Genomic DNA, 14362 nt, shown 5'->3' with positions numbered 1-14362 from the left:
TGCCCCATCAGTCGGGGCGACAGAGACGGCGAGGCCAAGCCCCACTGCTCCATCAGCAGGGGCGACAGAGACGGTGAGGCCAAGCCCCATTGCCCCATCAGCAGGGGCGACAGAGACGGTGAGGCCAAGCCCCATTGCCCCATCAGTCGGGGCGACATAGACTGCACATTTTCTGTACCATATTCCTTCAGGAACTGAACAGGTGGATCGCTGAACATGAGATCCTGGACCTGGCGCAATGTGGTTTCAGATCCGGGCTCTCACCTGGGTACCACGCCTTTGCTCTTTGGCATTTATTGGTTGTTGGACTATGCGGCTAATAATTGAGTGTGGAGCGCCTGCCCAGGGGTGGTTTCCCTTACACTGGCCAGATAAGGTTCGGACTTGGAAAATTGACAAAAATAAATTTAGACTGCAAGAGGGGTCAACCAAGGATGTCTACTTGCCCCAATCCTTTTCTGCTTATTTATAAACAACATGGTGAAAAATGTCAAGGAAGCAGTAGGAGACATCCCTAATACAGAGGGGAGACCTGTTCCCATGCTCTTTATATGTCAATGACTCGGTCCTCCATGCCAGGACGCCCAATGCCCTCAGAGCCCAACTACAGCCAGTCTCTTCTTACTGCTCCCACAAGCATCTCATTCTGAACACAGGCACGGCAAAAGTCATGATGTTCAGAAGTACGAACCGGGGCAGGTCCAAACCCCGTTTCATGCTAGAGGGGACCCGCTAGATGCGGTGGACAGCGTCTCCCATTTAGGGGTCCTATTCATCTCAAATCCTTGCTGTAAAGCTCCCATAGGGCTGGCTTCTAGAAGATCCTGCCCTGCTAGCAGAACCATCGATGAGCTAGATCGCAAACACAGGGAGGACTTTGCAGCCGCCATCTAGAAGGTCTATTGTGCAAAGATTGGAGGAACAGTTGCCTATGGAGCTGAGCTGCGGGGGCTCGAGAAATCAACCATCCAAACAGGCACATGCGAACGGCTCTTCTGGAAGAATCTTCTGTACCTACCGAAAAGCTTTGCATCGGCCGCCCCTCATGCAGAAGATGACTTCCAGAAGGAAGAGAAATGGACAGCCCTGCTAGATACACACGCAAGAGGGCGTCCCCGGAGACAAGAGAATCGATGTGTCTACCATGCTGCAAACACTTCTCAGAATCCTCTATCTCCCAATATAGGAACACTGTGTCGAAGCACCTGACTGAACTGGGCTTGGGCATATATTGGGGCAAGATTGTCATGTAACTGATGGTTCCAGGACCCTACTGCATGAACCTAAAGAAGCTCAAGGACAAAGACAAGGGAGGCTGAGGGAGGAGGAGTTGGCTGGCCTGGCATGTATACCCTGGGCTGACATATTTGTGGTGGGGGAGGCCACCAACCGTACCTATCGACACTTGCCAACCTGCAGATGTGATGCCGTTTTGCCCGAGCCAATACCCTACCTCTAGCTGCCATCACTAACAAATGGAATGATGAGTTGAATCCAAAATGTCCAGTGTGTAGGACGGAGCGAGAGGACCCGTCCCATTTCCTTTTAGCATACCTCGCCTACAACTCTTTGAGGGCACAATGCATTTTACCACTCCTATGAAGAAAATGTCTTCTGGATAGCCAAACCGATGCCCTGATCTCTCTTTTGGGGGATCGGCACTGACATCACCAAAGCTACCTCAAGCTTCATCTTTGGAGCCTGGTGGCATAGACAGAGAAATGGGCCGGTAACCACTATGACTAGAGGCATAGACAGAGAAAAGGGTCGTTAACCACTATGACTAGAGGCATAGACAGAGAAAAGGAGCAGTAGCCACTGTGACTAGAGGCACAGACAGATAAAAGGGCCAGTCGCCACTGGGACTAGATAGGACCTCTGGGGCTGCGAGCATGGATATGAATGTAGACTGTTACCAGCTCTCCCCTATGGCATTAATCGGGCCCCTTTTGCTGCTGAGCCCTTAAAAGTGTTTGCATTCATATTTTTTATTGTGTTTCTATTATATGAATTATTTTACACTGTATTAGCATAATTGTTTGTTTTTATGGATCGAATGATACATTTGACCGAATTTAGTCAGTACCATTCGATCGAGAAAAAAAACGAACAATTAGGCTAATATATACCAAACATGGGGAGCAGGGGTTGCAAGGGTGTCCCCCGGTCCCCATGTTCAGTATGTATTAGCCTTGGGGGTTTGCAGGGGTGCCCTGCGCTTCCTCAATATGGGAGGCGGGGATCAGAAAAAAAAGAAAAAGGGCCCCTGCGGCATCACGTCCAACCTGCGTTAGAGGGCCGGATCTGACGCCGCAGGGCTGAAGTGGGCCAGGCAGTGGACAAACAAGTAAGTGGGGAAGGGGGTTAAGGGGTGTGGGTTGGTGTGAGTGCGTTTGATCCTCTGAGAATTAATTGCCGGCGGGCTGTTTTTTTCAAACACATATATTTTTTTACCCCTTTCATGCTGGGCTCTTGCACCACCCGGGGATGCGGCCGCGCTGCACTGCACAGTTTGAAGACCACTGCTTTAAAGCAATATAGCATTGTTATATATCATTAATATTTCTCTGATCCACAACATGTTTGGAATTGCAATATTGTTTGTGTCGCAGCACGGCTTTAGGGGTTTGTTAGTAAGCCCTTTCTATTCATTTACCTGTTGGAATTTCATGTTTGTTGCAAGATGTACTCATGTGCACAGTATATTTATTGAGGTTTTCATTATTTAATTTTTTATATTGGTCTGTTTTTTTTGTTAAAATTAAATGCATATTTAAACACACGCACGCACGCACGCACGCACGCACACACAGCAATTATTCACAAGGATCTGGCTACATCAGGAGCAGCAGCCGGGACACATATGGCATGGACCTGTTCCCCTATAGTGCCCACATCTTTAGTGTGTGCCCTGGAGGGTTAGCGTAAAGAGTTGTACCTGCAGAGCTGTAGGTTGTTCCTTACCCAGGTTTCGAACATGTCCGCTGGACGTAACTTGCGCAACGTGGATCTGAAAAACAGAAAGCCATGGTTTGGTGAGCTCCATGTGAACAATATAAGAAACAGAGCTGGGGTTCTGGGACAACAGTTCTAGTAATAACAAGGTGCCCTGATGCAACGATGGCGCCTCATGTGCTGGCAGTATTGGCCTGGCAGGGGCAAGGTCGGACTAAGACTGTTGCCAGGGGTACATGCACATTTTACCCCAAGCAGCATTTTCTATGAACCCGAGGCAGCAGTCTTGGTCAACTATGCCCGGCAGCACTTTCTTTGCAACCCAGGTGGTAAATTTCCCACGCGTCTCCCAGCTCATAATTAGGTGGTATTTTAAAACATAAGAGGTATTTAAAGTTGATCCGCTTCAAGGTCCAGGTCCTGTCTCGCATCATCCACTCAATCATAGCCATAACTGACCTCCTTAAACAGGGTCACTGCGTAGAGCTCACACAGGGTTCAGCCTTTACATACACAAATGTTCTGGCGCCAGATAAAGTAAAAGAATTAGGAGTCGTGTTCAATTCCAATTTGGCCAAATATGCAAATCAGTGAGCAATGCGCTGCCCGACTGCTAGGTCCAACCATTCTTAACACAGGATCTTCCAGAACTCACAGCTCCCGCAGTCATAAGCTCGAGTGGATTGCTGCAGCTACTCCAAACATCACTTTAGCACTGATACCCCAAGAAGACCCTCAGGTGTCGCTGGGAAAACCACTGGCAGCGATAGCTCGGTTTAAATGTACTTGTGCCATGGCCCGCTCTTTTAGCATCCAATCCGCCATTTTGTGGAATTCCCTCCCAGAAGAATTGTGCATGACTCGCGAGCCTGAAAACCTGGTGTAAAGACTGGAGGGGGGGGGGGGGTCTGTACTTCTGCTCTCTATATGGTAGAGGAGAGGCAGAGGCGTTGCTAGGGGGGGCTAAGGTGGCTATATCCCCTGGTCTTTTGGTTGTAGCCCTGGATATAATCTCAGAAGCTACAGCCAAAAGGCTAGCTAGTCCCCAGTCCCAACAGTTCCAACATCAGCTTAGCCCCGGGTCTTTTCAAGACCTAGCAACACCCCTGAGGAGAGGCACAGAGGACCCCAGCCAAGATTCTCTATTACGGTAACAATGGACGTGCAATCAAGGCCTAGCTTCTCAGGAGGTGATGCAGGCTGGTTCTTAAGTACAGTGTAGTTCCCAAGCCCCCACAAAGGAATGTCCACACACTGTATTAGTTAAAACACAGTCTTTATATAATTAATATTCAAGGTTATGTACACTACCACAATAACTCACTTTGTGCTCAGGAAATCAACAATGGTAAATATATACAGTTCTAAAGTGGTACCACAATTATTATCAGATCTCATTAAAGGGCATCAACTATACTCTGGTCAAATGTCACACAGATAACTTAATAAAGGCAACCAACAATAGACATAGGAGGAAAGCAGTTGGTTAGAACAATTGGCAGAATACTGGCCCCTACCACTAGACACAGTTCTGTGTGGACATCCCCCTACCTGGGCAACCTGTAAAATAAGGATATAACACAAGCCCAGTCTATATATTGTTCTATAAGTCTTATTTCCTTCTTTAATGTTTCTACCCCCCCAATGTACCTGGTAGAGCAGAGTTCTTCGAAGAGGCGTTGATGGATCCTTCTTGAGTGACTCCCTTTAAAGCAGGAGCCACGGATTGTCGAGAGGTGCCGAAGAAGGTGAACTTGGCGTCGACGGCGTTGATGAAAAGTTCGAGGGTGCCGAGACCACGCGTCGATCCAGGCGGTGCTTGTCGGCGACGTCATGCGAGGATGAGGTGTGCGGGGCACCTCGGCGATTGATAGTTCAGGACTGCAAAGAGTTTCTGAAGAACTGCGACCTGACCAGGGCGTCGAGTCGTCGAAGTCTTTGTGGTCTTTGGGTGGCGGGAAACCCACCGGCGGATTATCCTCTGCGCGCCAGCGTCCTCGACTTTCTCCGGTGGGATAAAGTGGTCGACGGTGCGGACAAGGGAGTCCTTCGATTCAACAGTCTTAGGCAAAGGAGCGAGCGGCTCCGTCGTCGGCGGCACGGCGTCAAGCGGTCCCCTCTTCTGGGCAACACGGCTTTTATGGGCCTCCAGCAGTTACGGCGATACTCCAAACCCTGGTCGACGGCAATGGACTTCGACAGCGTTGATGTCTGGGTGCTTCACTTCGTTCTCCTCGGTGGTCCCCGTCTCCGGTCGGCAGCCTTTCGAGGGTCTGACTTCCAGGGAGCTTCGGCGAAGGTTGGCGGTGCTCGACGGTCCCTCGAAGCACGGGAAGAGGGAGCCTAATCAGGTCCTCTCTCAGATCAGTCCTTGATGAACTCGACGGAGGCCGCAGGGGCCATCTTGTTTCCTATCAGGAATCAACTGATTCCAATGACAGGGCCTGGGTATCCCAAAATGGAGGATACTCAGAACACCTGTCAAATTCAGCATGGAGCTGCCACCAGCCCATACCCTGTTCTGTGGGCCACACACAGGTACCCAAAAACATACACTAGGGGCACAGGGTTGCACCCCCACCCATGGGTGCCATAAGGGTATCCCATGGGTCTGTACACCAAACCAAGAACAGGAAGAGCTGCACTGCCAGGAGTCCCACATGGACTCCTGGGCAGAAAACAATACAGAACACAAATGAAAAAGGACTACAGGACAAGGACAGGGAGGCTCTGTCCCTCCAATGCATTTCCAGCATCACAGTGCCCCCCCCCAGACTGAGGTTAGGGTGCCTAATCTCCCACGGGATAGACACCCTCATCCAGATGGTCAACATACCTTCTGGAAAGGCCTTCTGCATTATTGTGACTCTTCCCTGGTCTATGCTCTATGGTGAGGTCTAGCCCTTGAAGGCTAACGGACCACATAAGCAGTTTCGGGTTTTCACCCTTCATCTGCATAAGCCACTTCAGGGGCTTATGATCTGTTTGGACCTTGAAAGTAGACCCCGTAAGGTAGGGCCTAAAACGCCTAAGGCTCCAAACTATACTGAAACATTCCTTTTCAACAGTAGCCCACCTAAGTTATCTACCTCGAGTTGTCTACTGATGAAGATGATCGGATGTTCCCTCCCTTTGTCATCTAACTGGGACAAGACAATTCCGGTGTCGCAGGCATCCGTCTGGACGATAAAGGGTCGGCTGTAGTCAGGCGCACACAACATAGTTGCCCTACACAGACTTTCTTTCAAGCCATCAAAGGCCCTCTGACAGTCTTCAGTCCAATTAACCTTCCTAGGCTGTTTGGGTGAAGTCAGAGCTGTCAGTGGTGCAGCTATGGTTCCATAGTCCACCATGAAATTGCGATAATACCCAGTGAGGCCCAAAAAGGCTCTCACCTGGGTTTGATTAGTGGGAGTATCCCAGTCATGTACATCCTGTACTTTTTCTGGGGAGAGGTTGGATTTGACCCCCTATTACCTCATGACCAAGATACGTGAGTTTTCCCTGAGCTATCTGGCACTTGGTGGCCTTGATAGTGAGGTTAGCCCTTTTCAAGGCCTGCAACACCTTATCCAGATGTGTCAAATGCTCTTCCCAGGTGGAACTGTAGACGGCAATGTTGTCTAAGTAGGCCACACAGAAAGCCTCCAGCCCACTGAGCGCATGATTGACCAATCTCTGGAAGGTGGTAGGGGCATTCTTCAACCTAAAAGGCATGACCCTAAACTGGTAGAGTCCCTCAGGTGTTGAGAACGCCGTCTTTTCCTTGGCATGGTCCGTCAGAGCTATTTGCAAATAGGCTGAGGTAAGGTCAAAGGTGCTCACAAATTTGGCAGCACCTATGGTGTCCACAAGCTCATCAGCCCTGGGCAATGGGTGCGTGTCAGTTTTGGTGACGGCATTGACTTCTCTGTAGTCCAGAAAGAACCTCCAATCCTTGGTTCGTGCCTGGGAACTTGCCTTCGGGACAAGGACCACTGGACTGGACCAGGGACTGGTTGAGGGTTCAATAACACCCAGATCCAATATCTTGGCGACCTCAGCCTGGATGTGGTTCTTAACTGTATCTGACATATGGTAGCACCTGCTTTTGACAGGCACACTGTCACCAGTGTTAATTTCGTGCCTACACCACGGTCTAAGGAATGGTGTCAGTGAGAACAGAGAGGCGTACTGCTGGTGCAAAGCCCTGCAGGCCCTCTGCTGCACTGTCGTCAGATCGGAGAGAGATGCACTCCCTCCACTGAGCCATCCTGAGGGTTGCTATGCAGTAAATCAGGAAGGGGCTCACTCTCATCCTCTTCTTGCTCTGAAGCTAGCAAGAGACATGAGACTTCTGCTGCCTGTGGAAAGGCTTGAGCCTGTTAACATGGAATACCTGAGGGGCTACCGCAGGGACTCCCATGTCAACCAGATAATTTACTTCCATCTTGGAGATTATCCTAAAGGGTCCAGTCCATTTGTTTGCCAAAGCTCGAGGCTTGGTAGGCTCCATCACAAGGATTTCCTGTCCCGGAGTCCAATCCACTTGCAAGGCTTTAAGGTCATGCCAGTATTTATTCAAGTCCTGGCTGGCCTTGAGATTCGTTGTTGCTTGACCCATCATCAGTGTCATCCTTCGTCTGAGGCCTAACACATAGTCCCCCACTTGCTTGGCGTGACCTGGAGGGGTGGCCTACAAACCTTCTCTGATCAAGGCAAAGGGCCCCCTCACGGGATGTCCAAAGAGTAACCCAAGGGGGCTGAAACCAACACCCACTTGAGGTACCTCTCTGTAAGCAAACAGCAGACATGGCAGGAGGAGATCCCATTTCCTCCTTAGGGGCTCTTCCAAAGTGCCTAGCAGGCCCTTGAGAGTTTTATTAAACCTCTCAACCAGAAAATTGGTCTGGGGGTGGTAAGAGGTGGAGAACTTGTAGGTTACCCCGCACTCTTTCCACATGGTTTTCATGTAACTAGACATGAAGTTAGATCCTCTGTCAGAGGCAACCTCCTTAGGGAATCCAACATGGGTGAAAATGCCCAGGAGAGCCTGTGTAACCACCTTGGCAGTAACAGTCCGAAGGGGTATAGCCTCAGGGTACCTGGTGGCATGATCAATCAAGATCAGGATGAAGCGATGTCCACCTGAAGTGGGAGGGTCAAGGGGACCGACAATGTCAATGCCCACCCTCTCAAACGGTGTGCCAACCACTGGCAAAGGCTGCAGTGGGGCAATGACACTGCCTCCAGTCTTGCCAGACAACTGACAAGTTGGGCAGGTCCTGCAGTGGGACTACACTTCTACTCCCATCTGAGGCCAGTAGAAATGGGCAGAGAGCCTCTGCTTAGTCTTCTTGGTACCAAAATGACCAGCTAAGGGCACCTCATGCGCCCACTGCAGTAGGGAGGGCCTGTAAACTTGGGGTACCACCAACCTCTTGAGGGTACCAGGTTCAGGCTTAGTGGGCTCACTAACAAGGAGCTCACCTTTCCAATAGATCCGGAATGTCCTAGGCACTTCTCCTTGTGCCTGGGACAGGGCCTGTTTCCTCAGGCCCTCGAGAGAGTGGCACTCACTCTGTCCCTTACAGAAGTCCGCCCGGGAGGGTCCCCCTTCAGCCAACAGGCATTGAAGGTCGGGGTGGTCCTCCGGTTGAGGACCTCTCCCACAGGAGAGTATTCTGTGTCTTCTCCCTCCAGGGTTGAGTTTGGGTTTTCCACTGGACTGAGCCGTCCAGAGCATGGATGCCAATGGGTGCTGTAGGAACAGCAGGAAGAGAAGTAGCCCCCCTCGCAGAGTGAGTCTTCTTGTTCTTCCTTCTTCTTGCCTTAGGCCTCACCTTTGGCTTGGGTACCTGACTCACAGCCAGACCCTGTGTCACTGGTGACCTAGTGACTGCCGCAGCAGTCATGGGAAGACCATCCAAGATCAACCCCAACTCTACTAGATCATTACCTAACAGAATGTTAGCAGGGACATTCTCCTGAACCAGGACAGGAAGCTTTGTTGTCTTGTCTCCAATCATGAGTGTGACTAAGGCTACAGGCGATAATTTGGGAGGCCCACCAGCTAACTTGGTGGTTTTCAGAGGAACACCTACATTGTCCTCTGGCTTGAGCAGGGTCCCGTCCACCACTGTCAGCTTGCCCCAGTGTCTCTCAAGCCTGTATAAGGCTTGCCATTCAAGAGGACACTAAGGAAATCTCTACAGGAGCACCAAAGGTGATCCTTGCAGAGGAGGGGAGGACAGTGGCCTCCACCTCAGACATGGGGTAAGGGTAGGTCAGGCTGACAGTCTGTACTCCAAGTGCTTACCTTTACACTTGGAGTCACCCTTCTTGTGATCCAGAGCCCCACATTCCCAACAGGTGCCAGGAATGTGGGGTACGGTACTGGAACCACTGGGAGCCTGCTTTGTAGCAGGTGGACCACTACTCTTAGTCCCACTCACAGATGACACTAGATTCTTGGGTTTTAGCAGAGGAAGGTTTTGGTTTACCTGACTGTGACTGCTTTTGGGACTCCTCAGCTTTCTGGGAGGTCCCCTTTTCTTTGCCCTTGTCATTTCCACTGGAGTCCTTAGGGGACACCTGGTGGGAGACCCACTTGTCAGCCAACCTAGCCAGCTTAAAGGGATCCAAAATGTTCTGGTCAGCAACATACTGACGCAGCTCTGGTGAACAGGCTTCAGAAAAATGCTCAAAAACAAGAGGTGGGACAATTCAACAAAAGTCTTAACCTTGTACCCATCGATCCACCCCATCATGTTCATGTGCACGGCACTCACCCAGTCAACCCAAGACACATTCTCTCTTTTCTTAAAATCCCTGAACCTTTTAAGGTATTGGGTAGGTGTCTTGCCAAACTTGGCAATCAAAGCAGACTTCATACACTCATACTGACCCCTTTCTTCCACACTCAGCTTCAGAATACAGTCATATCCAGTTTGAGGCACTCTGCTTAACAAACACTTAGCCCAATCTCTCTTACCAACATCATGAATTGCACAAGCCATTTCAAACGCTTCAATCCATTGGAGGATATCTGAACCCTCCACAAACACACCAACCAAATCTTTTATAAACTTGGTGGCTGGGGACCTGACACTCTCACTGGGATTAGCTGAAGTCTCCACTCTAGCTTTCTGTAGCTGGATTCTCTGACATTCAGTGTCCTTGTTATTGAGTTCAAGGTCCTTATTCTTGAGTTCAAGATCCCTATTCTTGAGCTCCACTTATTAAGCCAACTCCTCCTTCTTAAACTCAGCATCTATTTCCGACTTGTGGTATTCAAAGGCCAATTTCATCCTTAATAACTCAAGCTCCAAGGAATTGCTGGGGTTTTGAACAGAGGCAGCAGGAAGGGTGGCATTCCCAGAGACAGATTCAGCAACAATCCCAGGGGCAGAGTCCTCATTGGTTGCATCCCCCCTTCAAGAGTTTCACCATTAGTCTGTTAGTCCACCAGGGCAGCTATCAGCTCAGCCCAAGACTTATCCACAAAGTCTAACTCCCTTGCTTCACAAGCACTCTCGAGAGTCTCTAAGCTCATCCTAGTCAATTTACCATTTGCAATAGAGTCCATTGCTTGTAATGCTGTTATCTTGTAAACAACTAACCTAAATTTAACAAAGTGCAGATATTTTGTAAGTGGCACGGTTATACACTGATTATTAAAATCATAAGCATCCTACCGCTGCCACCAGTGTAAAGACTGGAGGGGGGGTCTGTACTTTTGCTCTCTATATGGTAGAGGAGAGGCACAGAGGACCCTAGCCAAGATTCTCTATTATGGTAGCAATGGACGAACAATCAAGGCCTAGCTTCTCAGGAGGTGATGCAGGCTGGTTCTTAAGTACAGTGTAGTCCCCAAGCCCCGACAAAGGAATGTCCACACACTGTATTAGTCAAAACACAGTCTTTATATAATTAATATTCAAGGTTATGTACATTACCACAATAACTCACTTTGTGCTCAGGAAATGTAACGCTCACCTGATTCCCGCAGAGGCGCCAGTCTTGACTGGGTGAATGCCGTATCTTCAAAGGTGATGTGTAACACACGGTGGGCTCTTTGGGCTGGACCTCTGTGCACTGTATGTCTGACTCGAAGAGTAAGATGTCTGCAGATAGAAAATATGGGATTAATGAACTGGGGTTATTGGGTGCCTCTCTCCTCTTCCCTTTCTCTTCTCCTGTAGAACCCCAAAGGTTAACACCCTCACCTTAGGTAAGTGAACGCCGAGCTCTCCATCTGCCTCGGGGCAGGGTGCTGTAACCAGTTTCTTCACTGGATAAGGGTGCAGGCCTCTTGACCTCAGAGGACTGCTGTCCGTCGTTAACTGCACGAACGGTAAGTTCTGGGCACTTCAAATGTCTTAAAAGTCTTTTGTAATGATATCTTTTGTTTTGCAGGGTTCCGGCGATGGCGGATGGCGGGCTGATGAGAGTTGAGGATCGAACCCGCGTGAGGAATAGAAGCGCCTGGAAGCACGTAAGTAAGCGCTTGTAGCCTGCTTCACGATGCGCACTAACTGTCCCTTTTATCTTGCAGGTACAAGTTCGGAGCTTTAGAGAAGCTGAAGGGTGCTGGAATACCCACTGGATTCGGCGTGGGAAGGAGTAATGGCACGTGAGTAATAAAGTTGCCCAATGTCTTTAAACGCACCTTCTTTTGTCTTTCAGATGCGGGATGCAGCGCCGAAGGCCTCCGGAGCGTGCGAAGAGCTGGTAAGCTTTTGTCTTTCAGATGCCGGAATGCAGTGCGAAGACCTCCGGAGCATGTGAAGAGTAGGTAAGCCTTTGTCTTTCAGATGCCGGAATGCAGCGCGAGGCGTTGGTGACAACCGATGGACCAGGTAAGAGATGAGCTGCCACTGAAGACCGTAGTGCTAACCTGTTCTTTCTTTGTCTTTACAGGTGCTGCTGAAGACTGGATTCCAGGATGGTAAGCCTTTGTTCCCTTAGGCCCAGGATCAGAAGCAGAAGACACGATGAGCGTTCTGCTGCAGAGAATGCAGAATAACGCAAAGCAAGATTAATCCATCGGGTGTGGTTTAAATAGCCTCCTCTAGTGCTTGGGTGTCTCCTTCCACAGCCACGCCTAGGTAAGAAAAGAGTTCCTGCTTTCCAGAAGAGTTCCAGTGTTCTGAACCTAGGGAGTGGCTCCTGCCCCACCCAACAGGAAAAGTAGTCCCAAACAGAAGAGGATCAGGGGTTCAACTGGCAGGTAAGTAAGCAGCATGGTCTGCTGCAGGTAAGTCCACCCAAGCATTATGAGCCCGGCGCTTCCAGCGCTGGGACTGGGCATCTTTATGAGCCTGGTGCCACTGGCGCCAGGACAGGGTCCAAAAGGTCCCAATTGGGACTGGCTGGCACTCGGAACCGGGGTTATGGGTCTGCTTCCAAGGGAGTCGGGCAAGTCCTGATCTTTTGGAAGCAGAGATCATGACAGCACCCCCCCTCAAGGCCCCTCCCAAACCGGGCTTCTCCGGGGGTTTGGGCTTGTTAGGAAATGTTCGATGAAATCTTTTGATTAGACGAGACGCGTGGACATATTCTGCAGTTCCCAGGATCTTTCTTGGGGACCGTAGCCTTTCCAGTCAATCAGGTAAAATAGTTTAGATTTGGAGATCTTGGAATCCAGGATGCTTTTGACTTCAAACTCGAGTTCTCCATCAACTAGAATAGGTTTTGGAGATGTAGTTAGTCGGGTTTGAGGTTGCACGGGTTTTAATAGAGAGACGTGGAAGACCGGATGTATCTTCATGCGAGGGGGCAAGTCCAACTTGACCGCTACTGGATTTACTATGGTAGTGATGGAATAGGGACCAAGGTATCTTGGGTTGAATGTGCGTGGTCCTTTTAGAGGTAGATATTTTGGTGGATAACCAGACTTGATCTCCTACTTGATATTGGGGGGCTTCCTTCCGATGTTGGTCTGCTCCTTTCTTGTATTGTTCTTTAGCCCTTTGAAGGTGAGAAACGGCTTCCTTAAAGGCTTGTGTGATTGTAGAATGCAGGAGGTCTACTGCTGGTGTTCCAAGATCTTGGAGTGGATCCAACTCCGAGGTTCGAGGGTGACTACCGTATAAAAGAAAAAACGGGGTCTTCCCAGTTCCCGAGTGGACAGAGTTATTGTAGGCATATTCGGCTATCCAAAGGATATCTTTCCAAGTTTTTGCAGTTTGTTGTAGCATGCAGCGCAAATACTGTTCCAGAGTTTGATTGGTCCTCTCGGTTTGTCCGTCGGTTTGAGGGTGGTGGCTGGTCGAAAGTCTCACATCAATTTGAGCCGACCGACAGCAACTTCGCCAAAAATGAGAAATAAATTGACTACCTCGATCCGAAATTGGAACTGAAGGAAAACCGTGCAGTCGGACGATGTTTTCGAGAAATTCTCCGGCCAGAGTTGCTGCTGTTGGTAAGCCTTTGAGTGGAATGAAATGCGCCATCTTGGAGAATAGGTCCACGATTACTAGGATCGTATTGTATCCAGAGCATGGAGGTAGATCGGTGATGAAGTCCATAGAAAGCGTATGCCAAGGGCGAGGCGGGATGTCAATAGGGCGTAAGAGGCCGGCTGGTTTTTCCTTTTGACTCTTGTTTTGGGCGCATACTCCACAGGACATTATAAAGTCTCTGATATCTTTTTTCCAAGACAGCCACCAGAAGTAGCGCTTGATCTTTTCCGAGGTCTTGGTCATACCGGGATGTCCTTCCATTAAAGAATCGTGATAACAAGAGATTACCTTTTTCTGTAAATCTGTGCTGGGCAGGTATAACCGTTCTTGGAAATATAATAGGTTGTCCTTCACTGTAAAGTCCTTTCCCTGCAGATGCCAATTCTGTATGTCTGCTGGAGTTACCAGTAGCCTGACTTTATCCTTAACTTCCTCTATGGATTGTGTGGCGATTACACCTAGAATTCTTTGTTCGGGAATGATAGGTACAGGTTTAGGATTGATCAAATGTTCTTCCACTCCCATCCGAGAAAGGGCATCAGCTTTACCATTTTTTGTACCAGGTCGATAGGTAATTATGAAGTCAAACTCGGCAAAGAATAGTGCCAAACGGAGTTGCCTAGAGGATTGAGCTTTTGCGGTTTTCAAATATTGCAGGTTTCGGTGATCTGTAATCACAGTAACGGTGTGTCGGGCCCCCAGAAGATAATGCCGCCAAGCCTTAAAGGCGAACTTGATAGCTAGAAGTTCCTCATCAGTAATAGTGTAATTGATTTCAGGAGGTGAGAATTTGTGGGACCAAAATGCCACGGGATGCAACTGATTGGTTACTGGGTCCTTTTGTGATAGAACTGCCCCCATGGCAAGGCTCGAAGCATCAGTTTCAACGATGTAGGGGAGTTCTGGGCGAGGATGTTTTAAGATCGGTGCAGAGATAAATCTAGTCTTCAAATTCTGGAAAG

At 49.4% G+C, this 14362-nt stretch overlaps 1 protein-coding gene across 1 annotated transcript in view; it reads right to left on the bottom strand.

The window, feature by feature from the left end:
• The window catches only part of CASQ2 (calsequestrin 2), a 281710-nt gene that overhangs the window by 61204 nt on the left and 206144 nt on the right, over positions 1-14362 (bottom strand). The window contains exon 7 of the mRNA XM_069635701.1: positions 2965-3010. Within this exon, the coding sequence (XP_069491802.1) occupies positions 2965-3010 (46 nt within the window). The remainder of the gene's footprint in view (positions 1-2964; positions 3011-14362) is intronic.

This window comes from Ambystoma mexicanum, chromosome 7p, assembly GCF_040938575.1.
Source record: "Ambystoma mexicanum isolate Mex_15411 chromosome 7p, UKY_AmexF1_1, whole genome shotgun sequence".
In the NCBI taxonomy this organism is placed as follows: Eukaryota; Metazoa; Chordata; class Amphibia; order Caudata; family Ambystomatidae; genus Ambystoma; species Ambystoma mexicanum.
Note: the sequence above shows the minus strand (reverse complement) of the source record. Positions and strands in the feature narration are given on the sequence as shown.